The sequence below is a fragment of the Leptosomus discolor genome, chromosome 4, assembly GCF_034619465.1.
Source record: "Leptosomus discolor isolate bLepDis1 chromosome 4, bLepDis1.hap2, whole genome shotgun sequence".
Classification (NCBI taxonomy): domain Eukaryota; kingdom Metazoa; phylum Chordata; class Aves; order Leptosomiformes; family Leptosomidae; genus Leptosomus; species Leptosomus discolor.
In genome coordinates this window covers 74,556,504-74,584,346 of record NC_141394.1, presented here as the reverse complement: position 1 = coordinate 74,584,346, position 27,843 = coordinate 74,556,504, and the positions used below count along the sequence as shown (strand labels likewise).

Sequence of the window (27,843 nt, the reverse complement as noted above, 5' to 3'; positions counted from 1 at the left end):
AGCAGCAGCGGCGGCGGGCGCGCTCGCTCCCTCCCTCCCTCCCTCCATGCGCGGTGCGCGGCCAGCCGCGGGGCTTGCGCAGGTAGGCGCCCGGGCTTCGCGCGTCCGCTTGCGCTTTTTTACACGCCGCACCACTTTCCCCCCCCCCCCCTTTTTATTACGCTTTTTCCTTTTTCTTATTTCCCCCCCCACTTTTTCTCCTCCGTGCGGCGCCAGGGGCGGGGGGGTTCCTCCTCCCCCTGAGCGCCTCTCTCCCTCTCCCGGCAGCGCGGCGGCGGAGCGGAGCGGTGAGCGGCGGCAGCATGCGGCCGGGGGATGTCTGAGGCGGGCGGTGCGGCGGCGGCCGCGCTGCCCCGGCGCCGCGCCGGAGGCATGCGGGCGGCCTGGGGCTCCGTCTGGTGCCTGTGCCTGGCGGCGGCCGTCGGCGGGATGCCGGCGGGGCGGCGGCGCGGCGGCGCGGCGGCGGAGAGGAGCGGCGGGCAGCCGGCAGGTAAGGCTGCGCGGCCGCGCACACGTGCTCCGCGCTGGGGCTCGGGCTGGGGGGGGGGGGCCGGGGGGGTGGTGTTGGCGCTGCGAGCCCCCTCCTCTCTCGGAGAGGGGAAGGGGGACGGATGGAGACGGCCGGAGCCGGTTTGGAGCGGGAGTGAGAACCGCGGCACCGCGCGGGGCCGCGGGGAGGCGGCGGCCGGGCAAGGGTGATGCTGCGCTCGCCGCGGGTCGGGCAAGCCGCTGAGGCGCCCAGGAGGGAAGAAACTGCTTTTAAGACCGTTCCCGTCTCTCGGGAGTCCTCTTTTGGACAAACCTTCTGGTTTGACCCGTAGCTGCGTTTGTAACTGCGGTCGGGGAAGGAAAGATGCCTCCGTACGTGTGTAGCGGGCATCTTCAGCGCACCGCTGAAGTGCTCTGGCTGCGTGTGTTCGTGTGGGAAGAGTAAGGCAGGGTCATTTATACCCACATCTGGGGAGCAAAACGGGAGTTGCGACAGCTCCGGGTGGGCACACGCTGGATCGCGGCTTAATAACAGCGGCTGTGCTGGGAAGGGAACGGCGTTTCGGGGAAGCCTGTAAAGATGTCCCCTCGAGTGGCAGCGCTGGAGTTGCAAGTGAAAAAAAGTTAACACGTCGGACAAAAGCTAGTTTGGGGTTTTTTTGGGGGGGGTTGTTGGGGTTTTTTTGTTTTGTTTTTTTTTGTTTTGTTTTTTTAAATAGTATACGACGGGTTTGAAACGTCGTGTCTCTCTGATCCGCCTCAGCTGCTACCTGAGTCCCTGTTTATTTTTCAAAGCTCTTTAATGGAAGGGAGCCCCCTCGCAGCCCCCCGTCTTCGGGATTGCATGTACCCGGCAGAAAGTTTCCATTGTTCAGGAAAGAGTTTGAAGCCTGTTTGCCAAAAAAGTGACAGGGGAATAAATGGGCTTCGTGGAGGCTGGGGGGTGGGGGCATTACTTTCATACCCCTTTTGGTTAAAGCTATAAATCACACCGGGGGTTGGTTTTGTTTTCAAGAAAGTCCTAATAAAACACCAGATTCTTAGTGTAACTCGTTTGGCTCATTTTTCACAGCCAAAAGAATTGATTTATAGGGCAACATCTCAGCGACTTGGTCAGAGCAGATGAGGTCGGTGTGCGGGAGGAAGCGAGCAGCCCGTGCTGATCGCAGGGGGGGGAAGCGGTCAGAAACAGAGTGCCACCAGTTCTCCCTATTTTAGGCTGAAATACGTATTGACGTTGTCATGTCAGGCACAGTTGAAGCCACGGGGGGTGGGGAACAACCTTGCTGGCCGCCTCGACGGTCCCTTGGATTTCCACCCACACCTTCAGCCCGTAGCTTGGGGTTGATGATGTGTTCAAGTGGTGCCAAACCTTTCCCGTGCTCTAAAGACACCTTTGCACGTTAAGGCTTTAGGATGCTGTTTGCGTTGTAACAAGTGGCGTACTTGGAGGTCACACTGGGGGAAACATCCCTCCAGCGATGTCTGAGCTGAGCGAGGGGCTGGGATTTCCAGGGGCTCCGGTGGAAACCCTTGGGACAGGCTCTCATACTGCTCTGTCAGCTTGCTCCAAAGGAAGGATGTCGCTGTCAAACCCCCCCTGCGCTCCCTGGGAGCAGAATTCGGCCCTGGGCGGAGGGCTCACCTTAACCCCAGCACCCTGCAATGTCCATGGGTTGCCCCGTCACCATGAGCTGCTGGAGGCTCCCTTGGGGGGGGGGGGGACACGACTTTGCGATGCCGGTGGTGGCTGTCCCACCACCGACCACGTGCGCGGGAAAGCGTGAAGCCGGTGCCACTCGCCCGGCTCTGCGCCGAAGCCGGCATCCCCGCCAGCGCGGGGGCACCCGCTGCCCGTCCAACCTGGGGTGGGAAAGGTTGTGCAAAAGAAACTGTAAAGAACATAAACCTTCAGAGCCAAGTAAAAACAACATTTTACTTTTTCAGTCTTTTTGAATTGAATGGTAAAAAGCAAATTCTTTCTCCTAGTCAAATGGGCCATGGGGTATTGGCTCATTACTGAGGGTTGTTGTTCGCCGGGCTTTGCATTTACAGTCTAAGGCCTTATTTTCCATAAAGGGGCTTGGAAGGATTTTTCCCCAGTGATCTAATTCTCCACACGGGGCTGTGAAGGCTATAACAGCTACTGCTTTGTGCCTATACTCAGCTACATAAAACACACATTGAAGAGAGGCATTCTCGAGGTATGTGTATGTTTGCTAATATGAATACTCGCTATTAGCGGAGGTGGAGGGGGTGCAGGTTTTAACATCTCCGCAGGGAGGTGTTCGGCTGTTGGCAGGAAGGAGGCAGATGGCGGGGCTGTTGCTGAATAGAAGCTAAACTAAAAACACCAGGGGCCTCATCTGGGCTGAGTTTCTCTTCTCTCCCTTTCTCGGGGCTGCTGCAGGAAGAACAATGTCAAATTTCCCCCCCTCCCCTTTTTTTTTTTTTTTTTTATGAATGAAAGTAGAGAGGCGAGGCAGGATTGAATGTGTATGTCATTCAGGGGCTATGACAGAGATGATTAGGGAGGTCAGTGAACTCCTTTGCAGCCTTGAGCATGCGGTCACTCTATTCAGCAGCCGCAGAATAGACATCAATATAAAAAAGCCCGTCCAATTTGCATTAGTATTCAGATAAAGATATTACTTCGTACGAATTGTGAATGTCAAGTAACGCTGGCTGTTTTCTTAGAGAGCAGACCAACTGAAACGGCAGTGTTTCGCTTTTAAAAACTTCTGATAACCGGCCTGTCTCCTGTAGCTGGTGTGTATGTGTCTTGTCTGCATACAGTACATGTGGGCTTCTTAGGATTTGTATTGCACTAGTTAGCTGCTAAAGCTGTCTGTGTGCATTGAAAGAGTTGTATAGAGAGCTGCTAACATTTGAGCAGGTTTGTGTGGGAAGGGAAGAGCTCTCCCAGTCTGTCAGGAGCAAGAACCGAAGTTTCCTTGTGCAGCACTGGAGACAAATTGTCACCCAGAGTTACTGCACAGGCAGTTTACAAGCCAAAAGAATGGAAAAGGGGCTGTTTCAGGATTTTGCTTAAGTTGAATGGGAGGGCATGTACCAATTCCTGTGACTTTTCTGCTTGGAAAGAACTGTTGATGCGCTGGTTGAGATGTTTTTCTTCATGCAGCTGATGGCAACCGGGCTCTTGTAGCCTTTCAGCACACGTCCAGTGAGGAGTCCAGGGTGTAGGGTGCAGCCATGCGCGTCGCCTCGCTTTGTGTATCTGAGCATTTCAGAGTTCACCCTGAAATTATAAGGGTATCGAAGTGAGTGCCAAATGGCACCGACCCATTCCTGGAGCTGGCCCCAGGGTCTATGCATTAAAACACTCTAAAACCAGTCTCTTTTATGATGGTGCTTCCTGCTTTGTACCTGAAACCAGAAACATTTAGATTCAGTGGGCAGCTATGAACGATACAGTTTTGAGATTAGAAGTTGATCTGTTTGTTCTCGTTAACAGCAGCAGCTCAAAAAGCTAGTTTAGTCTTTAATGTTGAGACTAGCATATTTTACCGAGCAATAAAGTAAGAGGACACGAGTAAAGGATGATGAAATATGGCTTCTTTTTAAAAAAAAATCTATTTCTTACCTAGCAAATAGCAAACTAGAAAGTCTGTTCAAGTGCAGACAGACTCATTAATGTATTTGATACTAGCTGTATAACATCATGTCTTCTACGTGTATTGACAAGGGTCACTCCAATTAAATCTGAGGGGTTTTTCCTTTAATTAAGACTTTATTAACAACCACTGAGTAGGAAACGTGATGAAAGTAAATCTGAAAATTGTGTAGCGAAGTGTTGATCTGCTAATTAAATCATGCAATTAAAGTAAGCCACTCTGACCAGCATGTTAACTTTTACGACTCCCTCCAACAAATCTTCGGTGCTATTCAGGAAAGCATACCTGTCCTGAAGCCTGCCTGAGCGTGGTTTTTTAAGTAAGTTAGGCGAACACTTAAAGCAGTCTTGATTGCTGCATCCCCACTGAATCTGGACCATTTCCATCCAGTGGGACCCAAGTCTGCTGCCTGGACAAAGCTGAAATTTTGTGTAAAGCTGGAGGAAGATATTTTCCGCCTCTATAAGGCTGGGAAACAACCTTTTTCCACTTAAAATATGATCAATAAAAGTGAACTTTGATATTTAGCTATATGTTTAGAAAGCTGACCTCCCTGAGAACTTACTGTGCACATCTGCTGTTTCACTTGGAGACCCTAAAAGATAGGGAATCACCCCAGTCTGACCAGTAAGTAAAATTTCCAGTTCACAAAAGTGTTTGAACAAGGTGTTTCTGACAGTGATCTGCCAGCTGGCACACAGAGCTGCTGAAGGCTTTAGCTGCACTTTAATTTCAGCTGAGGTTTGGGCATGGCCTGCTGCTAGGTTTATCTGGCTGGTCATTGAAGAGTGTGGGATCCAGTGCAGGAGCCTGGGCACGAGCCCTCAGGCTTCAGAGTAGGTGGGGAAGGTAGGGCTGTGTTCTCCTCACAGTTTAGCTTTTTGCAATTTTTAGTAGTTGTGGAGTAGAACTAACAGGAATGTTACAAATTCAGATACTGCTGCTAAAAATACAGGTGAAAATCCCTCCCCAGTTTGGTGACTTTTTCCCAGCTAGCCTGAACCTGATACACAGATGATCAATTAAACCAATGTTATTTTTCATTCTGTTTCCCCTTTTGAATAGACTTTTCTCTTTTTCCTAGTGTGCTACATGCTTGTAACTTCCTGCGTCCTGCGAGTTTGTCTGGCTCTGCATACCTGTTTCTTCTTTTTTTCTGACCTTTCAAAAAAAAAAAAAAAAAAAGAAACAGCCGCCTTGAAATTGCCTGCTGACTCAGCACCCTCCAAGCTATTCAATAGCATGGTTTGGTGTAGCTGTTTCAGTGTTTGCCATTTCATCTTTTTTAATACTGGCTATTTAATAAACTTTATTCTCCTCCATGTACCAGGCTGGATGCCAGAGAGAATAGTGGCTTGGTAAAAATTTGCCATACATCCTTTTTTTTGGCAGCAAACGGGACTGCACTTCAGCAAAGCCGTTGATGGTATGTGAAAGCGGGCGGTCTGTGCTGTTAGGAGGAGGAAATCCGATAGCACCCTCTATGCAAACGCTGGGCTAAAACTATGTCTGTGTGATGCCAAAAGCACCTTAAAATGCCTTGTTACATCCTAACTTTTTTTCCTTGGCCTCCTACATAGCTTATCAGTTACTGTTTGCCTCTCTTTTGGCTGTTTATCTGGTGATCTTGTAAAAAAAATAATACTTTTTCCTGGAAGTAGAGCTGACTGTCCCGATGCCCCCTTACCGATATGCTCACAGCTCAGGTTGCCATGCAGATAGGATTTAAAGCCCTGGATGTGTGAAGAAGGGCTTTTATTCCTGCGGTGGGTGCGATATCCTTGGTGTGCTTACCCCAAAAAGTATCTACTTCTTGGCTTGAATGACCAGGAAGTTTCTGTAACATCAAAAGCAAACAAGAACTGCTAGATACGAGCTGAGTAAAACCTTTGGTAAACTTAGTAGTTAAAATGTGAAAGGTAATCGGACGTCAGCCTGCCCTATTATTCTGATAGGCTATCTGGGGGGTTGTCACGTTCAGGTGGATAGGGACTAGCCACGTAGTTAATTCGGTTATGGTTTTTTGCTGCGACACTCAGGTTACACAAGTTAGCAAAGCTTTATTTTGAAGAGAGGCAGCAAAATCAAGTAAGAAAACATTTCTTCTGTAACTGCTTCAGTTTCAGATGCATTCATCTAAAAAAGGTGTGGTATTTATTGCAGAGCGGGTCTTGTGCGCTTCTCAAATCCAGAAAGCAGGGGAAGATAAAGAATTGGTTAAATAAAAAGGTTATATTAAAACTTGGAAGGAGATTTCTTTATCACGCAGAACTGTATGCAAAACAATTACCATGTGCTTACACGTTTAGCATCTGTGAGATTTTGGGGCTCTGCCATTTCTGCAGGTTGCGAGGGGTTAAAAGTATTAATGACTCAGAAGTGAGAAGGGTTCCAAGTTTTCGGGTGAGGAAAGGACGCAGTCTAGGATTGCTCTCTGCAAGCAAGTGAAGCTCTGCAGGCTGCGGTGCGTGCTGAAGGCACTCTTCCACGGGAATGCTGCGGCACAAGGACGCCAGCATCGGCTTTTGCACCCAGGGGTTGTGCTGGGAGCTGCTGAACTACCTGCAAATGTCAAGTTGACACATGGCAGCCTGTTGGTTTGGGGCTTTTTTCCCTCTTTTTCTTTTCACTTGAGCCAAGCCTTCGCTACCTCCCTTAGTTTAAGGTTTTTAGGGAAAGGTAGTAGTAGACGATCGTAGTGCACCATGACATGCCAGAGACCCACAAGCGTGGCTTCCCAACTCTTGCTGTTTGATAACTCGTGAAGATGTTTGTCAGCTTATCTTCATTTAATGCTTTTGAGCTGGAAAGTGGTGTGTTTTGTAGTTGTGCCTTTATTGCACCAAACTACCTTGTGCTGTTCACAAGGAATCTTACCAAAGTACTTCAGCTGATGTAGTTAAACTAGTAAAGCTTTGGAGACCAGATCACTGCTGGGTTAATAAGGATTAGGCTAGTACCCAGAAGTAATGGAGTTAAAAGCGTTTTGGTGTTGACCTGGGGCGAGTTGGGTGTAGAGGAGTCAGCAAAATAGCTGGGTATTGCTTAGGGGCCAAACCTTGTGGTGGTTATGCGGTGCGTAGGTGAGTTCTCACTGATGCCAAGAGAGAGGAGCAAGGCAAAGTAACAGGCAAGAAGAACTTGACTGTCGTAGAGCTCTGAGGAGGGCGCTAAGGATGAGAGCGTCTCTGAGGCTCCTCTCACAAAATGCAGGCAGCACCTGGCCTCGGCAGAGATGGGGAGCAGATGTGGTCCGTGTAGCAGGACCTACGTCCCAAGAGCTGTCTGGTCCCCTGCGTTGCTGGTACTGGCTCTGCAGAGGGATTTACTGGGGGTTTCATCATGGTGTGGGGCAGAGGAGGTCATGTGAAGCCCTGAAGGTGTTTCTGCTCTGGCTCCATGGAGTACCACAGGGTAACGTGCATCACCCTGGACTGACAATTAGTCCCCTCTTACTCCCCCCTAGGGAAGGCAAAGTATGTGTTTATGAAGGCTTCTCTTTTGAGAAAAAGGGAGCTACGGGAGATGTTCCTGATTCCAAATGATGAGACCAGCCTTTACCAACCTTACACTTTCCCTGTCAAAGAACTGAAAAGCTCCCAAGAATAGGATTTTTAATTTTACTTTGATGCTTGGCAGAGCTTGTAAAGATCCTTCATGGGAAGTTTGGCTCCCGGTTCGGAGGGTTGTTACTTTGTTTGGGGGTTTCACCATTCTCTGCTGCTTGTAGTTCTGTAAAAATAATAATGAGGTCCTGATCTTGCGCCTATTGAATCCTAAGCAAAAAAGCCCTCATTGATTTCCAAGGGAGCAGGCTGAAGCCCTTCACAGATCGTGGTGGGAGCAGCTATTTAGCATAAGCGGGGATTGTTTGGAAAGTTTTCTAATGACCCAAACATTTTAACAAGCGGAGGAAACTCGGACAAGTAAAAGGACTCCTGGGTTCGGGGGTGGGGAAATGCCTGGTGCTGATTCATGGGGGATCCCCAGAGCCGGCAATCCATGACCTCCCATCGCTCTCAACCTGCTATTAACGCAGACCTTTGCTTCCCATCTTGGTTTTTATAACTCCAGCTTTGATGCTAGCCGGCGGCAGCGTTGCAGCCCAAACACGAGTGCCGGAGGTGATGGTGACGGCCACCGCCCGGGCCCCCTGTGACTGGCGCGAGTCCTGCGTGGAGCCGAGCCGCAGCGCCGGCTGCCATCCTCTCATGCCCCATCCTTGTTGCCATCGTATCAGTGTCGGCCGGCATTAGCCCCCAGCGCCATGATCTGCGAGCCGCACAATGTGCCGGGGAAAGTGTTAATAATCCCCCGCGGGGGTCCGCAGGCGAGCTGGGGCCGAGCTCTTGGCCAGGCTGGGGCCACCGAGCTCCGGGGCCGCTTGCACGGGACCAGGAGCCGGCAGAGGAGCTTTCCCAGCACTGCACGGGCAGGCAGAGCAGGGGAAAAAGAGTTTTCTCAGAGGGTTTGGGGTTGGTTTTTTTTTTCATATTCCCGCTTCCATGTGCAAGACTCAAGCACAAGAAATTCTCTCCCAGAAAAATATTTCAGCAGCTTCTTTGGAGACTGTAGGTCTTGAACTAACTGGTGATTTGATTTTTGTTTAAAATTTTTTAACTTCTCTATATAGATTCCCTCAGGCAAGCATTATGTTTCTAGCCGGTAGCAGGGTCTGTGCAAGATGAGCATGCTGATCCTCCAAGGTGTGCTTTGGGAGATGGGGGTATCGGAGCTGAAAGTGAAGAGGAAAAACCAGTTGCAATGGAAAGATTAGGGAGTTAAGAGTGTGCCCTGACAACTAGCATGTGCAACTGAAGATAAATCCTCCATGAGCCTGTCTTTAATTAAAAGAATGATTGGAATTAGGCATAGTACAGTCTCTCCTGATCTGTATCATGTGTATCTGTACGAATAAAGCATTTTTGGGGAGGGAGAAGAGAAAAACACCAGATTTTAATCTTCCTTTGGTAGCCGATATGTCTGCCTTTTGAAAGGGCATATTTCCCCCTGTCTTAGAGTACCCAGGCTTGTTGACAGTAAACAACTGTCACTTGGCAGTTTATGAAAGAAGAAGAATGTTTGAGAAAACATGTCCAGTTTAAATAGTTATGTTAATAGGCTGGGGATTCATGCAGAAGTGGAGGGGCTGGTAAATGGAGGTGCATAAATTAGCTGGTATTTACTGCGTAAGAGATGAACTGCGAGTGAATGCAGTTGGAAAAAAATAAAGTAAAAAATATGTCCGTTTTTACAGCCGGTATGTTATGCATGATTTCGCAGCTTTCCATGAAAGCATTATGGGTTTTTTTTTTCCAGGGAAACCTCAGAAAGCCTGGTTCTTGCAGCATGCGGTGGGTTGGGCCCCGTGAGGCCCCTGGGTGGGCCGACCCGCAGGGCTGGGAGCCCAGCACTCCCACCGACCGGCCCTAATGCTGCTTCACGCTCCACAGGCAGCGCTTAGACCTCGCAACCGCCCTGACGTGTCCTTAGCCTTTGCTTCGCAAGGGTGATCGGAAGAGGAGGCTGCAAGGAAACTGACTCCCAATTTGCGGATTGATTAATTACAGAAAAGAAGGGGGAGAAAAAAAAAAAAGTAAGAAACAGCAGATGGTGTCCTCTGCGCATCCCTGCCCAAAGTTGCTACAAATCCATCACCCACCTTCTGAGTTAAACGCTCGTGAACGTAGTGAGTGATGAGCAAGTGTAAAGCATTTGTTCCAGCTCGGCCCAAAGGCATCAGTGTCAAAAGCGTAATGAGTGAGAGCTTGGTGTCAGGCACTTCAAATCTGTAATTAAGCATAAAAATAAGTTTCAGGCTTTCCAGGCTCCTGTTTTCCTGGCTTAGGAACAAGAGTCTAAGCCACTGCTGGGGGGTGCTGATGCTAGCCTTGAAGATACTCGGTAAAGCCACCCTTGTGCACCCCCAGCTCCCATCCTAGCTGGGACACAATATAAATACAGTAGATACTCTGGAGACTAAATAAATAAATATGTTACAGTTATTCACCCTTTCTTTGAGCCTGGGGTATCAGAGGGGGGGACCTTGAGAACAGCGCCTTCTCTTGCCCTCGTTTCAGGTGAAGCATAGATAGCTGCAGGAGCAAAGGGGAGCCTCCAGAGTATGGACAAAAGGGTCACATTTAATTTTATTTTGGCCCGTTTCAATCAGTATTGCCATTATTTGGACAAGAAGGCGAAAGAAACCCAAACCTGAAGCCTCCTGCCACAGAAATGCTTTCAGATCTGCTCAGAGAAAAAGGAAAATCACTCCTAGAAAGTGTTTATCAAGTCATACTGGGACTTCAACCTGTGCATTATTTAGTGAAGGAATGAGATGTCTACCTTGTTTTCATGTGCAGGCATTTGGGGATTTGAGAAAACAGTGGGCTTGGGGGAATAGCAGGGGTTCTCCTTTGCCATGTCTCCCTCAGTGCAGGGGCAAAAAGGGGCAGGTTTGTACCCACTGCTCCCGTTTTGGCTGTAGGTCGCTGCCTGAGAAATTGGATTGCCCAGCTGGTCCTGGATCTGGTGACCCCACGCCATGTAAATCCTTCCTGCAAGGAGTTCTCTGCACATCGGAACAAGGGTATCTTGTGGATGGAATGTGTTAGTCCTGGCAAAAAGGGCCTGAAACCTCATCAGATGCTTTCAAAATACCTGTAAATGTTTGAAGGGGAGATTTTCTCCCCCTCTGCCCTCCTCCTCTCAATGCATAGCAAATGAGGAGTGGAGAAGTGGTGCAGGCATTGCAGGAATAACTTCACCGTTGTAGGAATAACTTCACTGAGTGCTTGAGCCTGGCTGTTTTGGGGATGAGAAGGAGCAGTTGGAGGAGCAACATGTAGTGTCTTGGGGCAGGGAAGAAGAGGAGATGACCCTGAATCAGCCACCTGCCCTCGGAGAGGGAGTGGGGGGGCCAGAATGCCGTGGGCGGCTCTTGCTCCATTTATGGGTGTATACATCAACATGGTTAAATAGGTATAAATATGTGGGGAGGTTGTCCAGCTTCATGGTTCATCCACCCAAGGGACTGTGGCAAGAGCTTAGCTTCAGTGCCTGACTATCGCACAAATCCAGTCCTTGGGTGGCTGCTGGGCTCAGTTTTTATCATCCAAATTTTCCATCTGCCCGAGAGAAGTGGCTGTTTTCTTTCTCCCTTGGCTTGCCTTTTGCAATGACCATCCCTGCTGTCGCAACAGTGCCCATCTCACTCAGTGCTTGTTCGTGGAGAGAAGGAGGTTTTAGAAGTGTTTCTGGGGGGGGAAGAAAGTGAAAAGCTGGGAAAATCAGCCTGTGGAGGATGGGGCAGGTGTCCAGCAGTGCCTGAGGAAGGTCTTTGGCTCGTGCAGGCAGGACCAGCCATGTCCTGCTGCAGGACTCTGGAAATAGCTGTCTGCAGAGGATCTGCATTTCCTTATGGCATCATTAAGTTTGCTGTGTATAGAGGTATCTGACCTGCTTCTGGCACTACTGCAGCCTAACATAGTAGTTTGTAGAAGATGATTATTCGAGGGCACTAAAACTGCTTGAAGGGAGCGGGAACCGAGACACGCATGACTTCCTTGAACTCTCTCTTAATTTATTATGTGCAGTCCAAAACCCGCCGTAATAGATACGGTTGTGGGAGACCATTAAAAGGTCCGTTCTGGTGAACCTGATGCCCTGCTGTTGCTGCTGGAAATGATAAACCGCTGCGTTTGGGTCGGATGGTATGTGATGCCCTGTGTGTGTGCGCGTATGCATGGAAGCTGGTAAGTCCTGCTAATTTAGGGATTGTTTTCCAAGTCTGTTTTCTATAACTCCGTAGACTTAATACAAATAAAGAACTGACTAAGTTTCCTGTGAGAAGCGCAGAACAAAAGCTAAGTGTGGGATTTGAATGCAGAAAGGTGAAAACACAAATGTATACAGAAACAGCGAGTCAAACAAGCTGAAAAAATATTGTAAGGTTGATTTAACAGAGCAGTGAACTCAAAGCTGTCTAATCCCTTTAGCAGCCTTCTTTAAAGAGGAGAAATAAAAGAATTTTTGACGTCTACTTTTCTTCTGCCATCTCTCCCAACTCTTTCTAATAATGCTGAAGGGTAAGACTTAAGTTTAGCACAAGGGCAAAGTGTTGCAGCTTTAGTTAGATGTGCTTTCTAAATAACAAAATCTTCGTTTGTCATTTGTGACTTTAGATTAAAGTGGATCAGACTTCCTGAAAGGAGATTACTGTTAAACTTCTCCAACTTGGGTACCTGGCACCTAAATCTCGCTTGAGGCACTGAAATAACAGGCTTGGTTTTTAAAGATGCTGAGCCAGGTCAGGCTCTGCATTTAAATCGCTTAAGCACTCTCAAAATCTGGCTGTTCATTTTGATGCCTAGATATGGATTTCTGGGCTTAATCACCGACCTTTGCATTTCAAATGTTTGACCTTTGTTTTCTTTACTAAGTATGCAGACAGAGCGGCCCCCAAATTATTTTTTTTCCTTTTACACAGCTGAAAACTCCTAGCAGAGAATACTTGAAGTTCTGCGTCTTATTAGTGAGAAATAGGGTTCTTTGAAAAATGCCATTTCATGAAACTCAAGGGAAACTTGCAAAAAGGGGAATATTTACTTATTTTCATTCACATGAACATGATCCTTCATATATCTAAAACCCACAATCAGTTGGAAAAAACCCACCTAAACTGCCCTAAACCTTTGCCCTCTCTTAATCTGTGTACAAGACCATTTTTTTTTAAGATGTACTCCCGCCCCCCAAAATAGAGGCAATTGATAGGCTCATAAACAAATACCAAACATTAAGTCCTAATCTCCATATAGAGGAGCCTGACCCTTTTTATGGAGAGAGAGGGTAGAGGGAGGAAACGGGGCCAGGAGTTTGAGGTTTAATGCTTATTAAAGTTTTAGTGGGTGGGAAAATGCAATCAATAAATTTTGTTTAATGCCTCGAAACTGGTGTTAGTTTTCACTAGCTACACTGGAGAGTAGTTTTCATTTTGAAACTAGGACACTCGTAGTTGGAATGACAATTAATGTGGAGTGAATATGGTCCCAGTTGGAAGCCGATTTTTTGAATAGCATGAAAACTCCCCCCACCTCCCCGCCTTGGCTCCGGAGTGGGGTAGCTTCCGTTTTTAATTAGCGAACCAGGCAAAATTTAGCTCATTGTGTCTTTCTGCTCCTTTGGCCCAGTGGGTAGCTTGGATTTCTCCATCTTGCTGTCATAAGGCTGTTCTTTTTATTTTTTTCCTTCAGTTTTGGTGCAGGGAGGAAGGGGGGGGGCTTCAGGATACTTAGGATTAAAGTCATTGTTCAGGGGTATTTGCAGCCAGCTGCCTGCATTAAATGAAGATTAGAGGAGCGCACATTAAAAGTGCAAGGGAAATGCAGAGGAGCTGGGATTTGGGAGCTGCATAGCTGTGAACCGAAGGGGAAAGGTTGCGGCTTTATGGCAAATTTTTTCTGATGCCATGTGATCTCAAAGCCCACTTCAGAAAAGTATCACAAGTACCAGAAAAGCATCACAAGTGACTGCCAGGGCCAGACTTCCCTGGGAATTGTAAAGGGACCGCAAGTCTTTGCATCCTCTAAGAAGTTCCTCGAAGTAAACTTAAACTTCTGGGCCCGGTGAACTTAGGTATTGCTTAAAAATTCATCTGCAAGAGCGCTTAAGAGGTGGTGAACATTTTGCTAGAATTAATTACATAGCTAAAAGCCCGCCTGGAGGTCAAAACTCCAAAAGTAATGAATTTTTGAAGGGTTTTAGGAAGGACATGAGGGTGTAGAGGAGGAGCCCAGAAAAAATATCTCAAAAAGAATTATTCAGCAATGTGTGCTTATTCTTTTAAGGATTTATAAGACAGTTTAAAAATAGATTCAGTTTCTCTCTCTTCTTTATGCTTTGTGGAGCAGTTATTTGTGTAATCTGTTGTTCTTGTTGCAAACTTTGCTAATTGCTTGGTGGTGTCACCAACAAAACCCTGCTGGGTAACCTGGTCCAGAGAAGCAGGAGGGATGGCATGATGCACTGGTGCTGAAGAACATAGGTTTGCTCAGGGCCTCCACAGTTTAGCAGGACCCAGTCCTGCTCCAGTGGAGGCTGGGAATAAGCTTTGCCCAGTCCTTTGGGATGCTGGGAAGCCTCAGTCTGTGCCTCAGTTTCCGTAGCTGTCTCCACTGGCTTTGGAAAGGTGTTGTGGTGGATTCTTGCTCGCTGCAACGGTGAGGTTTTACTGGACTTCCTCGGGCATGAGGAGCAGGAATATAAAACATCGACTGTTTTGCGGTGGGATCTGTCTGTCGAGATGAAGCCACGATGCCCTGGCTGTGCTGTGCAAAAGCTGGGGCCAAGTTGGCCACCGTTCTTCAGAGGCAACAAGAGGCAGACACCAAAAGGACGATGACCTATTGGCACAATCTCCTGTGCTCCACCTAGTACAAGCCCAATGGGTGTCCCATCACCCTCCCTTGAGTAGGGAGCGGTCTGGGTTAACCAGGTTTGGCCACCCTGGTTAGGTGAGGTGGCCTGTGTGATGTGGGCAAACCAGCTACAAGGATGCACTCACCCATGTGCCAGGCTGGGACTGGTGTCATCCCTGCCACGAGCATGGCCTGCTGAGATCTGACACAGCTCATTGCTGCCCTCCTCTTGAGTAACGCACAAAGGCGTTGGCGCCTGGGAGAACACGAACCATCCTTGAGGTGCTTCAGCACGAGCCAGGAGCTCCCACAGGGACACATGGAACAGCACAGCCTGGGGACTCAGCACCCCCACACTGCCAGGCCTCCGCTCTGCTGCTCCCTGTCTTTAGGGCCCATTGATGAAGCAGAGGACATTTCATATCAGTTCTTTTATTTCTGTTAAAAAAACATGAAGGAGTGCAGAAGTGTGAGATAGATAGATATGCATGGTGGTTGCTTCCCTCTTTTGGGTTTTGAGTGGGGAACCAAGGAAAGGGTTTGATTGCACAGTCTGGCCAGATTTCAAGGAAAACTCCCCACTGCCGCCTGTTTCTTTAAGCCAGCAAAGCCTCAGCTGAAGGCTGTCCTTGGGACAGGCTCTGGGCTCTCAGCAGCAACCAAAGCTTTGTGCCTCTTGGGGTTTACATTCCCATTTTTGTTAGGTGTAGCCAGGAGACCCCTTTGATTTGTTCTCTGTTTTTTGGGTTTTTTTTTTCCTCCTCAGGGCTTTCCAAGTGCCACAGGGAAATCCTCTTGGCCAAAGTGTTTTTGTAACTATTTTAGCTTTGTGACGATTTATTCTTCTTCTAACTCTCAGCATCTGAATTGGGTGATCTGAGAAAACAGTCCATTAAAAGGAGGATACTGTAGAATCCTGATGAATCCTGTTTTCTACTTGGCCGGTGGAACAGAAAGCTAATTGCCAGTAGTAAATCCATTCAAAGGAGGGCTGGAGGGAGGGAGAAAAGCTAATATTCCTCCTTGAATGCCATTTAATCTCTGAAACCTTTCATGCAGATGTAAATTAGGATTTGCACAACAGAGTCAACAGTTGCTTGGTAGATAAGGCAGATTTGCAACATCTGCTTTTCCATTCTAGAAGCTCTTCCGAAGTCACTGTTGGGGATAGCCAAGCTAAACACTAGAGATTTTTTTTTTTCTTTCCATAATGTCTTGTTTATGAAGAAAGCTGCATATGACAGGACTAAACCTGGTTATTGTTCAGCTAATTCTCTAGGAAATAAGTTTGCTTTGCTCCTAGCACAGCTCTAAAAATACCCCGCTGTGTGGTAATACAGTGCAGCACACTTGTTAAGATCTTTGGAAGAAATGTTGTCTGGGAACAACTGCATAGGCCAGTGCAGTGGTAATACAGTATAAACAGTTTACCTTGCCTTATTATTAGGGAAGCTATTTTAAGCTTTTCCTGGAGAACTACACCACACCCCCACCCCACAAGCAAACACGCGCAATAGGTGAAAGGCAAAGTGACACCTTCAAATGATGGAGGCAAACCATTTTCAGACGTGGTTTCCTGAAAGCACATTTCTCGGTCACAGATTAGGCTTTTACAGAAGCAAACAGATTTTTTTTTATTTTTGCTGATGTGTGAGCCCCATTGAGCAGGGAAGGTAAGCCAGCTGAACACCACTTTGGGAAATGATGTTGCTTCGGCAAAGCATCTCGTGCTGCTGCGATTGCCAGAGTGAGCCCCTTCTTCGCAGGATGGCGGCAGCCTGGCACTGAGAAATGTGCTCTGAGAGGTCTTGACCTTGGAGGGGGGAGAAACGGGGGAGAAGAGAGAAGACAGGATATATATTTTATATAATACTTTTTATTTTATATAGATAATACACATAAAATACTACATATAATACTACATATGTGTTTTATATATTATATTTTGCTGTGCCAGGCTGGTGATGTGCCCATTGGGGTGGCAGGGCCATAGCCAGGCAGGGATGCTCTGCCACTGGCACTGTCATGGCAGCTGCAGAAAGGAGAGGCTTGCATAGGACACCACCAAAAATACATATATAAAAAATACCCGTCAGCTCCCTGCCGTGCAGCGAGGGTATGCGGTGACTTTAGGTGAGCTCGCTTTGCTGTGGGGGTAAACAGGCGATCCCACAATCTTACCATGCCTGCTTCTTAGGGGCGCTGCTGCTCGGTGAAGGGTCTGGGGCTGGTTTGGTGGTTTTCAATATTCCCCCGGGCCTGTCTGCCTCTCTGGGGAGGTGGAGGGTACAGAGACATGGCAGGGTGCTCGCAGGGAGGTGGCGCTGGGGCCACTTGTCATCCCTCTTGGCTGCTTTTTAAATTAAGGCAGGTCCCAAATGAACAGCATTCGGCCAGAAAAGTGTTTCTTTCGCTTCTGAGTGATGGGGTTTGCTCTTCCCAGTGCAGAATTCCCGAGGTGAGATGGGGAAGGGGCGCCCCATCCCATGAGCAGCCACGCAGGTATTGGGGAAAACACTGTTGTGGGGAGTGAATAGTACTATGGGCTCCTATTAACATAGGTGGGACTTCAGAGTAAGCCAGGGTGCACAGAGGACACAGCACTGGTGTGAACCTGGAGACAGTCCATGTGCTCTTTGCCGTCATGACCTTGTTCATCCCGCCAGTGCTGGAGATTTCTGTATCCCTCCAGCAGTTAGCCACCAACTTGGTGGCTGTGACCATGATCCCCCTGGGAACGGGATACCAAACTCACAGGAGAAAGCTCTGGCTTTGGTTGTTGCTCTGTGATCCTATAATATATCCTGTCACGGTGGATTTGGTGCAATAAAATACATAGAACAGGGAATGTTTTCGAATGAACCTGACGAGAGAAATGCATGGAGTGCTGCTATCTTTCTACTTGTTAACATGCCAAATACAGCTTGAAAAGGGGAAAATATGATCCACGTAGAAGTGAGCCTCTTAGTCCATTTCACCACCAGGCTCTGAAGCAATCCCAAAAAGCCTTTCCAAGATTGCTAGGGTTCAAGGTGGGGTGAAAAATACCTTGCTGGTGGTACTGAAGGTCGTGTGCCTCGAGCCCTCTGTGGTAGGAGTCCTGGAGGGGTTTTGGTTGCTTGGTGGATGTTCCCCAGCTGCCTGATGCTCACTGAAGGAGGAGGATGATGATGGGGGAGGCGCGCACCCCACCTGAGCAGTCCCTCGGGAGGCTTGCAAACACTTTGATGTTTGGAAAAGCAAAATTGTGTGAAGGTGTTCCAGGAGGAAAAACACAGGTAAAGAGAAATAACCAGATGGAGTGTCCTGGAGCCAGGACCCACCCCACTGGGTCTCCTGCGGACACCGTGGTCCTTTGCCGCCTGGGAGCAGACCCCATGCTTTCTGCCACCGCACTTGGAGATAGTCCCTGGAGAGGGCACCAGCCAGGCTCTAGGTTGGCTTGAAGTTTTTGCGGGGCCATGAGCAGCCCAGGAATACCCCGCCACTTTCCACCTCCTCATCCTTTCGTGCCTGAAAAATAAATAACTGCATATCCTCCTGCAGTTCTTGAGAGCTGTCTGCGTTAAAACCAAAATAAAACATTTCCAGGCTCAGCCAGAAACAAGTATTGATGTCTGAGAGGAGCAGACATCTGATGGAAATACTGACACAGTTAAGAACTTGGAGCTGTGAACCACACAGAAAGTGAAATTATCACTGGGATGAGCCAAGCAGCTACGGAGATGAAGTATCTTATCCTTATAAGTGAATATATACAAAGCATTTTAGCATTGCTGGGCCAGCTGCTCCTCGGTTGTGGAAGGTGCTTCCCAGCTAGTTGCTGCCTTTTTGCTCCTCTGAACAGCTTAAAAATTGCCTCTTTCTCTGTAGCATGTTTGCTACGAGCAGCAGTGATGATGTTACAAGTGCTGATCTCCATCAAAGCATCTCTTGGTGATTCTCGACTTATTACTGATTTGGCTAAACTTAATAAATAGTTGAATTTTAGTCATATCTTGGGAGCCCACAACTTAGATTTCCTCCTCCTCTCTAAGAAGCCGTTAAAGCTGCAACTGCATTAATACCTGCTCTGCTGACAAGTAATGGAGTGGGTTTCTATAACCTTACACGAGTTAACTCCCCAGTAATTTATACCTGTGTCTACTGTGGATTTTGAAAAGTCGCTGTTAATGTTGGTTAGATCCCAAATGGGAGTTTCTTTTGGGAGCAAGTGGCACCTTTGCAACCTGGCTTTCCATAGAAACACTTTAGGGAAGTTTTAAAGGATGCGTGGGGATAGCTGTTAGCCAGCAGTAAGGATGATTTTCTTGGGGCCCAGGGCTGAGATTCAGGAGATGTCTGTTCAGCCCCAGTAAGTCCGAAAACCTGCCTCCCCACAATGCTGCTTTGCAGTGGGAGGTTTTCTGACTGCCTCAATCAAAGGTTTGTGACCAGATGGAAGAAGCAACTGTGTCAGGAGTTGCTCAAAAGGCTCGGCGCCTTCTTCCCTGTACTGATTACCTTATGATTTAGCAATGAGAGATGCAGGATGAAGAAGGTGGCTGAACCCCCACCCAGGTCCCCGGGGGGGCTCAGCCCGTCTGTTAAACCCCTCCCAAGCACAAGCTGCACACACAGCTCCTGCCGCTTTGTTCATGCCACGTGGTTGGAGATGTAGACTTCTGCAAGTCAGTCTGATGGCTGGATGCTTGGCTTCAGAGGAGGCAACTTCATGTCTCCTTCGTGTCTTGGTGTCTCTTGTCGAGGTATTGGAAACACCAGGCACTTGCAGCTAGAAGGCAGGAAGGGGTTGGTGGGCCCTGAGCATCCAGTGGGAGATGTGAGCTCTAGTTCCCTGCTTTAAACTCCAGCTGTTCTCAGCATGGAAATGAGACTGTCTCTGCTTTTGGATTTATCATCATATTTGGAAGCTATATGAGGAATAATAAGAGTAAAATTTCGTTCTCCAAGGTCACAGTTGGGCAAAGTGCTTAACCACTTAAGTGCATGTTTAAGTACTTTGTGGAGGTCTTCAGCTTGAGTCCTGTTTATTTTTTAAGTCGTAAGCATATAAACTAAAATTTGAAAAACTGTTTAAATAAGTGAGATTAAAACCATTAGTAACATTCTCCTTTTAATTCACCACTCCATCTTTCCACACTCCCAGTCAGTAGGAATAAAGTCACTAGGACTGAATTTTGCATTTAACAGGCATCACAATACCAGCTGGAGGCTGGCTGGGGAGATTGAGGGCAGAGATGCCAAAATAAAGTTGTCAGAAACAATAGATGATCTTCTTTGCACAGAAGAGGCTTCAGACCCCAACCATTCTTCTCTGAGGCTAAAGTGACTTTCCTCTTCATTTCAGCATTTCCTAATTAGGTTTTATAAAAATAGTTTGTCGCTTTGACGTTAACCCAGGTTCATTATGGCTTTCAAAAAAGAGTGTTTGCCTTCTAAATGGCTAAACAGTTCACTTTGGCTTCTGCTTAGTCTAGGCTCGTTCCTGTTTGGTAGGTTTATGATACAAAAGCCAAAATATACAAGTTGTGATCATTTGGCAAACAGCTTGGGTAAAACTGTCTATTTTGTATGGGGGGATCGTGCAGCTGCATGGGGTTTGTTTTCCAGTAGATTAAATTAGCAAGAGCTTCCATCAGAGTCAACAAACAGAGATCAGTACCCCATCCCGGAAGTGTGAAGCTGTATACAGAGCTTTTTAATTGGAAGCCAAAGTTGGTAGCAATGAAAAAGTCCTTATAGTCTAGAAGAAGGAAGAAAAAAACCTGAAAGGAACAGTTAAACCAGAGTATTTCTCAACCTTATTTTCCCCAGTTGTCCTAGTGGGGAAGAGGCCATGGGTGAACCCCTGGTGTTGCAACAGGTGCTGGCCTTATAGGAAGGAGATGCTGGAGCTCTGTCTTTTTAGTAAAAGTATATGCTTTCAGCGAAAAGCTTTTCATTAAAAGAAAAAATACCAAACACACTAAACCTTTGACTGTATGAATACCACAAAATTCTGGCCCAAACCTAAAATATTTGAGTTGGAATTGCTGCCAGGTTATCAGAGGAAAGGTTCTTCATAACCCCAGTGAGTGTGGGCTTTGCCTCCTGCAAGATGATACCACCTATGAAATACTACATGTTCAGGCCCCCAGGATTCTTTATCAGACCCAAGAACCACACTTTCAATATGCCCCACGTAACTCCATGGGGAGACTTCTGAGCTTGATCCTTTCCTTGTGTCATTATCCTATCTGAAAACAAAATTCTCCAGCCTGTGGCAGGGTTCACTGTCATCACTCATGGAACAAACTGGTGCAGCTGGTAGATAGACTGAAGACATAGGGATTTCAGTTTTCGTGCTCAGTCTTTGGTTCTGCGCTTCATTGCACAGAGAACAGCTCCAGCAGGAAGCTAGTGGCGGGTTCATTTATTTTAGCTATTCCGTCCAGACTTCCCCCTTTTTTCCTTCAGTCCACAGAGGTTGCCTTTGGATCACCCAAAGTCACTTTAGAAATTTGGTTTATCACCATTTCTGCTCCTTGTATCCCCTCCGTACTGGGTCTCGCAGGGGTTGTGGTTCCTGTGTATTCTTCACAGGAATAAAGAAATCGAGATCCAGAGGCTGAATTGTGAACGTTTCAGCACACACTTCTGCCAGACCACCCTCCCCTCCCCCAACACTGGATGTTGCGGTGACCCTACACGAGTTGTGTGCTGTTTGTTGTGATGTACCTGGTGGGGTGGCTGTGTTTTGGTCGCTACAGGGTTGAAGCCATCCTTGTAGATCAACCAGAGACCTGACTGTAGTGTGCACAGCTGTCTTTCTGCGTTACCACCTGCCTGGGGCAGGCAAGGCTTACGTCTGGCAAGGAGGAGCTCTGGGTACATGGAAGCATCAGTAGGGCAAATATAAGATACGTTTCTTTTTTAAATGTGCTTTCGTTCTCTGACACCTACTCTTATTTACTGCTGTCCATTTCTTTCTCCCTTTGCAGAATACTTGAGGAGCGAGACCGCCTTTCTGGAAGAGTTGGTGTTTGGAAGTGGAGATACCATTGAACTTTCCTGTAACACCCAAGGCTCTTCTGTGTCTGTTTTCTGGTTTAAAGATGGTATCGGGATTGCACCTACCAACAGAACTCATATTGGACAAAAACTGTTGAAGATAATCAATGTGTCATATGATGACTCGGGGCTGTACAGTTGCAAGCCAAGGCATTCCAATGAGGTCCTGGGAAACTTTACAGTCAGAGTTACAGGTATGTATAGAAGTACAGCCATCTCAGTGGTTTTTTAATTTTTTTTTTTTTTTTTTTATTTCTGCCCCTTCACATGTTCAGCACAGCTGGTACTTTGCAGTGTTTGTCTGTACTTGGTAGGTCTCTACCTCCCTGGTAACTCCTGGCAGTGATTAGACTGACAAAACAAACCAATCAAAGAATGCTTGTGTGTCCGTACCAAATGTTAAAGCTTGATGTTAATACTGAGAGAGACTTAGAAACGGTGCTAGTCAGATTAAACCTCAAATCCCCCTTAACACTCAAATAGATGCAATGCTACATGTGCCTTTGAAGTCTTTTGTGAGTGAGTGAACTGTGGCTCAGGGAGGTTAAGTGACTTTTTCCACTTTATGTGACAAATCAGTGGCAAAATTGCATGTAAAAGCTGGAGGTTCCTGAAAACTGTTTCCCTATTGTACCTGATAGATCTCTTCCCTCTATTCCAGTTATTACAGATTACTAGTTTGTTTCGGAAGTATCTTGTCTGTAAACTGTATATCTCAAATATGTGCTTCATCAACAGTACTTGTTTGGATTCATGTATTGCAAACAAGCACTGTGTTAGCAAAGCATATGCTGTCATTTGCTTGGCCATATTTTCTGTGATTAGGACAGTAGGACAGAACAGCTACAAGCTGTCCAAGCCTGGATCACCAAAGAGAGTGCCAGAAAAATCTGTTCTTCCCGGATAGCTAACCACTAACGCTAAGATCATCTCTGTGATTTCAGGCTGCTGCGTTGGTAGATGGATACTCATCGATGTGAGCAGTCTATCTGATCACACAGAGTAAAAGCCTCAGTTTTCAGAAGAATTAACCCCTTGTGAATCTAAGGTTTTGTAAACTTTGCCCTTGTGCTGCTGGAACTTTTTCAAGCATCCCCAAACAGTAGGTCCTTGCCTCCAAAAGTTGAATTCCCTCAAAAAGTAAAGGGCTCTGTCTGAAAACCAAACACAGAGATGTTTGTGATTGTAAATCACATCCACTCCATAAAGGGCTTTCTCGTGCCAGAAATAGGATTTTGTATAAGTAAGAGAATCAAACCATCATGAGAATAAAAGCTCGTTTCAGCAAGCCTTCACCAACATCTGCTTTTCATTGAACGTTACTGGAGATTGCTGTGAATGCTTCAAGGTCATATCAATTAAATGGTTAAAGAAGTATTTGGCCCTTGAAAGGCTTTCTTTAACTAGGTATGATTACTGGAACTATCCGAGAACTGCAGGTTGTTAGAAACATTATTCTGTCTTTTTTTTTTAAGTGACATTAAAATGCTTTTGAGTTCAAGGGGCAGCAGGGAGGCAGAAGAGGGCAGCTGGTTACACGCTCAAATGAAACAGCTGCCAGCCCCAAAAGTTCGTAAAGTGAGAAATTGTTTTTAATAGTGGAAGGGCTGATAATCCTCTGCTTTTAAAAAGTTTAAGCCCCTGTGTTTTTCCTCTTTGCTAATAATAGCTAATAACAGCTTAAGAACAAGCAAGTAACCTGAACCTGCTTTCTGACAGCATTATGAGTCTTTGATTCTATTAGCCCACTGTCATTACCACCAAAGTGCTGGTAATGTGGGAGACTCCGTTTTAGCTGTCAGCAGCACTTGTTTTAAACTTTGAAGCCCTGCTTTATGTGGCAATAGTGGCGCCTCTCATATGCCCAGATATTTCTTCGTAATTAGTATTGATCACTCAGCGTGGCACTGCAGAGATCTGTGGTTTGTGTTCCCGCTTCTTAAACGTAACTCTGGCCATTAACTCGGGTATCTGGCCGGGTGGTTATGTGGATATCTAATGTTTGGCGCTGGAGTTGTTCTCTGCATTAGATTGGTTTCAATCTGTACTAACAAAATGGAGTTGCTCTGATCTGTGTTCTGAAGTGAGCAAAAGTAGGCTAGGTGTGTTCAGAATAGCTGGTATACTTTAAGTCCCATTGTGAGAGATGCTTCCAGGTTCTAGGAGCATATCAGGATTTTCCTACGCGGGGCTGTGAGTTTTGAGTCTGCAACGAATTGACTCTACTGCAGCGACTCTCGGGGTGCACAATCAGATGCTGAATGCCGAAGGCAGAGCGAGTGGATGCTGGAGCTGGCGTTTCAGGGTTGAAAACCAGGTTGATTAATAGCAGGGTTTGATCTCTTTAAAATGCCTCCCTTGACAGACGTGGGCTTGAGTGTTTTGCTAGTTTACAAAAAGAAACCTACTGTCCTTTTAAAACCTGAGCTCTTGAAGAGGATCACAAACAGAGGCTGCATGCCCAAACTGATCTTCAGCCTTGTTGGCATAAGCTGCATTTCTGCAACCATTTGACGCACAGAGCAGCCTTTGGATTTAGTGGCCAAGCAGCACCCCTATGATGAGTATGGACTGTGGGCTGTTACCAGTGAAAAGTGCTTTCAAAATACCCAAGACTAAGCTCTTCAAAACAGGTGACTAAAAAAATTAAGCCCCTTTCCATTCATAATTAAAGCCCTTTTGAGAATGGCATCTAGCAGTTCTTGCTGATGCCAATACTCATCAACTTCTGAAAAGGATGACTATTTTAGTAAGTTACTAACAAATAGCTTACACATTTTTAGTCACCTTTTGAAATAGGTGATGTTTTAGTAACCGGAATAGGAAACTAGCTCTGAACATGGGATATTTGGTCTTAAAACCTAAGCTGTGTCTCTCATCTGAAACACAAGCAAGGTCAAAAACTCTTCCCTCAATCTTGAGGAAATGTTTTTGAATTGGTTTAAAAATTGATTCTGCTCCTCTGGTCACGATTGGTTAATTCGAAACCAGAAGTAAACTATAATCACATGTTAATATATGGGTAACCAAATCTGAGAGTGCAGGGGTGAGAATGTGCTGGTTTCTCTGACGATGCTGGTGGGGATTTGGCTTCATTTCTGCCTTCGCCAGGGCTTGAGTAAACCTGCTGGTTCCGCCAAAACCTAAAACATCCACTTCACTTTCAGCAAGCCCTGTGGCATTTCCCTAGTTCTGCTGCCAGCAGGACCTCAACTGTGGATTTGCCATTAGATACGTGCTCAAAGTCTTCCTTGAGACTTTGCCAAAGCGAGGGTGCAAAGCACGATGCGCCACTGCAGTCTGAAGCAGGGTGATGACTCTTGTGTTACTTGCTCCTGTAGATAGTGAATATATCTGGAAAGTTCTTCCAGATTCTGCAGGGAAGTAGTATTTCTTGTTACCGTTCCCCTACTCCCCCGCTCTTTTTTTTTCTCCATTTTTACTTCCACTGAGCTGGTCAGGGAATGGCAGAAAACTTGAGTGCATCTTGAAATGAAAGAGGTTCTGCCTGGCTTGTTCTAAGGTAGTGCTTTACACTTCTGGCCACACATTGAACACTCATAAAGTTACCTATTTTCTGGTGTTTAAGACCAAGTTCTTTTACCACTGTCTCAGAATATAAAGGCTGCTGGGGGTTTTATCATTTTGCCTTTATTTAAAAATAAATTCCTGGAGATTATATGAAGTCAGTGATGCTAAATCTTCCAGGCACTGAATTGTACTAAATCGTGTAAACTAAATGAAACACTAAGCTGCTATTTTTATAATGAGATTTACATTTACAGTAGTCTATTTGGTGGGGGAAAGAGGGACTGAGACTTCGTTGAAGATACCTTGGAGAAGGTGAGATATTAGACCATATTAAGAGAAACGATTCAGGATGTTTTGGAGAGATAAAGGTGGAAAATTCCCACCTGTTAACCTGTATTCAGTTGCAGCCTCAAGATGCCTCTGTAGGAGGATTATAACCAAAGGGGACTGGTTCACAGAGTAGCCATCAAAATGGCAATCAAAAGAGGGGTGTTTGATTGCAAGGGGAAGTTTTAAAAGCTTTGGTCTGAGTGGTTGAGCAAGGAGTTAACGAGGGAGATGTGGCAGGGGTGTATTGAGTTAAAAGGAAAATGCAGGGAAAGTGAATTAGAAATGCTGACCTCTCATTTTGAGACTTGGTGAAGTAAAAAGCCTTCAGAATGAATGCTAGAGGGAAAAAAAAAGCAGGGGAGAGCTTGTTCTGCAAAAAGAAACTTCCCCTTTTGGAATTACTTTTGTATGTATGAGGAGAAGAGCACTTCACACAGGGAGAATTATTTGGCCTTGGACCCTGGTGGCAGAGCACTGGCAACTCATGATACCTCTCCCAGTCAAAAAGCTCCTGGCCGGTTGTCCCTGGCCCAGCAGCGTGGGGGGGTTGGGCTGGTGGAGCTGCAGGGAAGGGTGACCCATCATTTGAATGCCCTCCCTCGCTGGAGCCCACCATGGCTGACGTGGTGTTCCCCCCCTGCCATGTGCCGTCCTCTTTCTGCTTCACTTCTTTCTCCTTCTTCCCCTAGATTCCCCTTCATCAGGTGATGATGAAGATGACGATGATGAGTCGGAAGATACAGGTAATTTGTTTTTCTGGGATACAGAGGCCTTTTCTTTCAAAGAGATGTGGTTTCCAAGCAGAGCAGCTCATCTGGATGTTCGCCTGGTCAGACAGAAGCTCTTTTTCCATGGTGAAAGCGACGACCTTAGGATGGGAACATGATGACGTTTGTCTAAAAATTTAGAAGTAGCTGCCAGAGTGGTATTGCTGCTCTAATATGCTACAGCAGCAGTAGTGTAATTTTCTTTTGGAGGCTTAATTCTGCAAATCTGACTGGATGAACTAGAGTTATAAATTCCTCTTGCATGTAAATCCAGACAAACCCACTTATTTTCATTTTTGTTACTACACTTGACGTTACACCAGTTTTACACTGTTGCAAACCTTGGCCTGCTTTATTTTTAGCTATTTTGATTCTAGTCCTTACCAGCATCTTGGCTGGAGTCAGAGCATAAAATTTACGCTAGCCAAGGGCCAAATTTACTGATACCGTAAGCAGGAGCAACCCCTTTGGCTTTACTGGCTTTTTCTTTCGTTCACGTGGGGAAGGGAGCCCCAGGACAGAGCCTCTCGGTGCTTTTACTCTTAATGTCTTTCAATCCCAGTGCTTGTTTCTTTAAGTGCAATAGCATTAATCAGGATTATTACGTGCTTCAGAGGCGTTAGTGTTGTGTTTTATTATGCTCTTTATATTTCTACAAAGTGAGCTACCTCTGTGTATGTGCTTTTAATAAATAAATGTCTTGCATTTGAGCTCCCAATCAGCTATGTACATTGGCAGAAGTTCAACATGACTGGAAAATTTCTCCTGCCTGTACCGTTGAACATGTAGGACTCTTTAAAACAGGTCTCCCACTGTAATAAATTCGTACCGCGGTGTCGTGCAGTATGTGGACAGTAATGGTGAGTTACGGTGCCAGGCGACCCGTCAGCAGCAGTTAGTGGTTTTCTGATAGCTTCTAATTAAGGGCTGGATTCTGCGAGGTGACAAGCAGCTTTGCAGAGGTGCTCAGGCCTCCTGATGCCTGCTGAAGCCTGGTAGAGGCATAGGGAGGGTCAGGTTTGCTCAGGATTTGTTCCTGCTGCAGAGCAACTTCTGATGAGCACAATCGATCGTTCTGTACTTTTTTTTATGTGGTTTGTAGTAAGCTCCATCTCTTAGCAACAGGTATCACAAAACATCAGCTGGTTTATGGTACAGAAAGACACTTTTCACTGAAAAGGGAAACACACGTTTCACCGCATGTATTTATAGCCCGTGTTCTGGGTCTTCTTGACTTCAAGGCTGTCTCTTTTTTTAGACCTGAAGGCAATGACTGGCTTTGCTTAAAGGTCTGGTTATAAAAAGTTCGGTTCTCTTCTGCTTTAAAAACGGCTGATTAGCTTAACGTGCCAGTGCAGTGAAACCTCATGGCGTGTCATGACGTAGATGTGCTTTATGTTGCTTTGTTTGATGTCAGACACTCTGCATAACCTTCGCAGATCTTCTCTTGAGTCCGGGGATCTGTGTTGTTAACCCTGGCACCACCACCACTGGGATATCCCACTGGGGATAGGGGCTGCAGGTCCATCCCGGGCAGGCGGACACGTGGGTGCCATGTCCTATGGACAGCCCAAAGACCTGTGTCCTCTGTCTCTTGTAGCAAAAAGATACCCTAGTAATGAG

At 46.6% G+C, this 27,843-nt stretch overlaps 1 protein-coding gene across 2 annotated transcripts in view; it reads left to right on the top strand.

The window, feature by feature from the left end:
- Nucleotides 1-315: 315 nt before the first annotated feature.
- Nucleotides 316-27,843, top strand: part of FGFR3 (fibroblast growth factor receptor 3) — a 53,938-nt gene continuing 26,410 nt past the window's right edge. For both annotated transcript variants that reach the window (XM_086464249.1, XM_086464250.1), the window contains exons 1-3: nt 316-490; nt 21,523-21,786; nt 26,143-26,196. In XM_086464249.1, coding sequence (XP_086320375.1) covers nt 316-490; nt 21,523-21,786; nt 26,143-26,196 — 493 coding nt within the window. The remainder of the gene's footprint in view (nt 491-21,522; nt 21,787-26,142; nt 26,197-27,843) is intronic.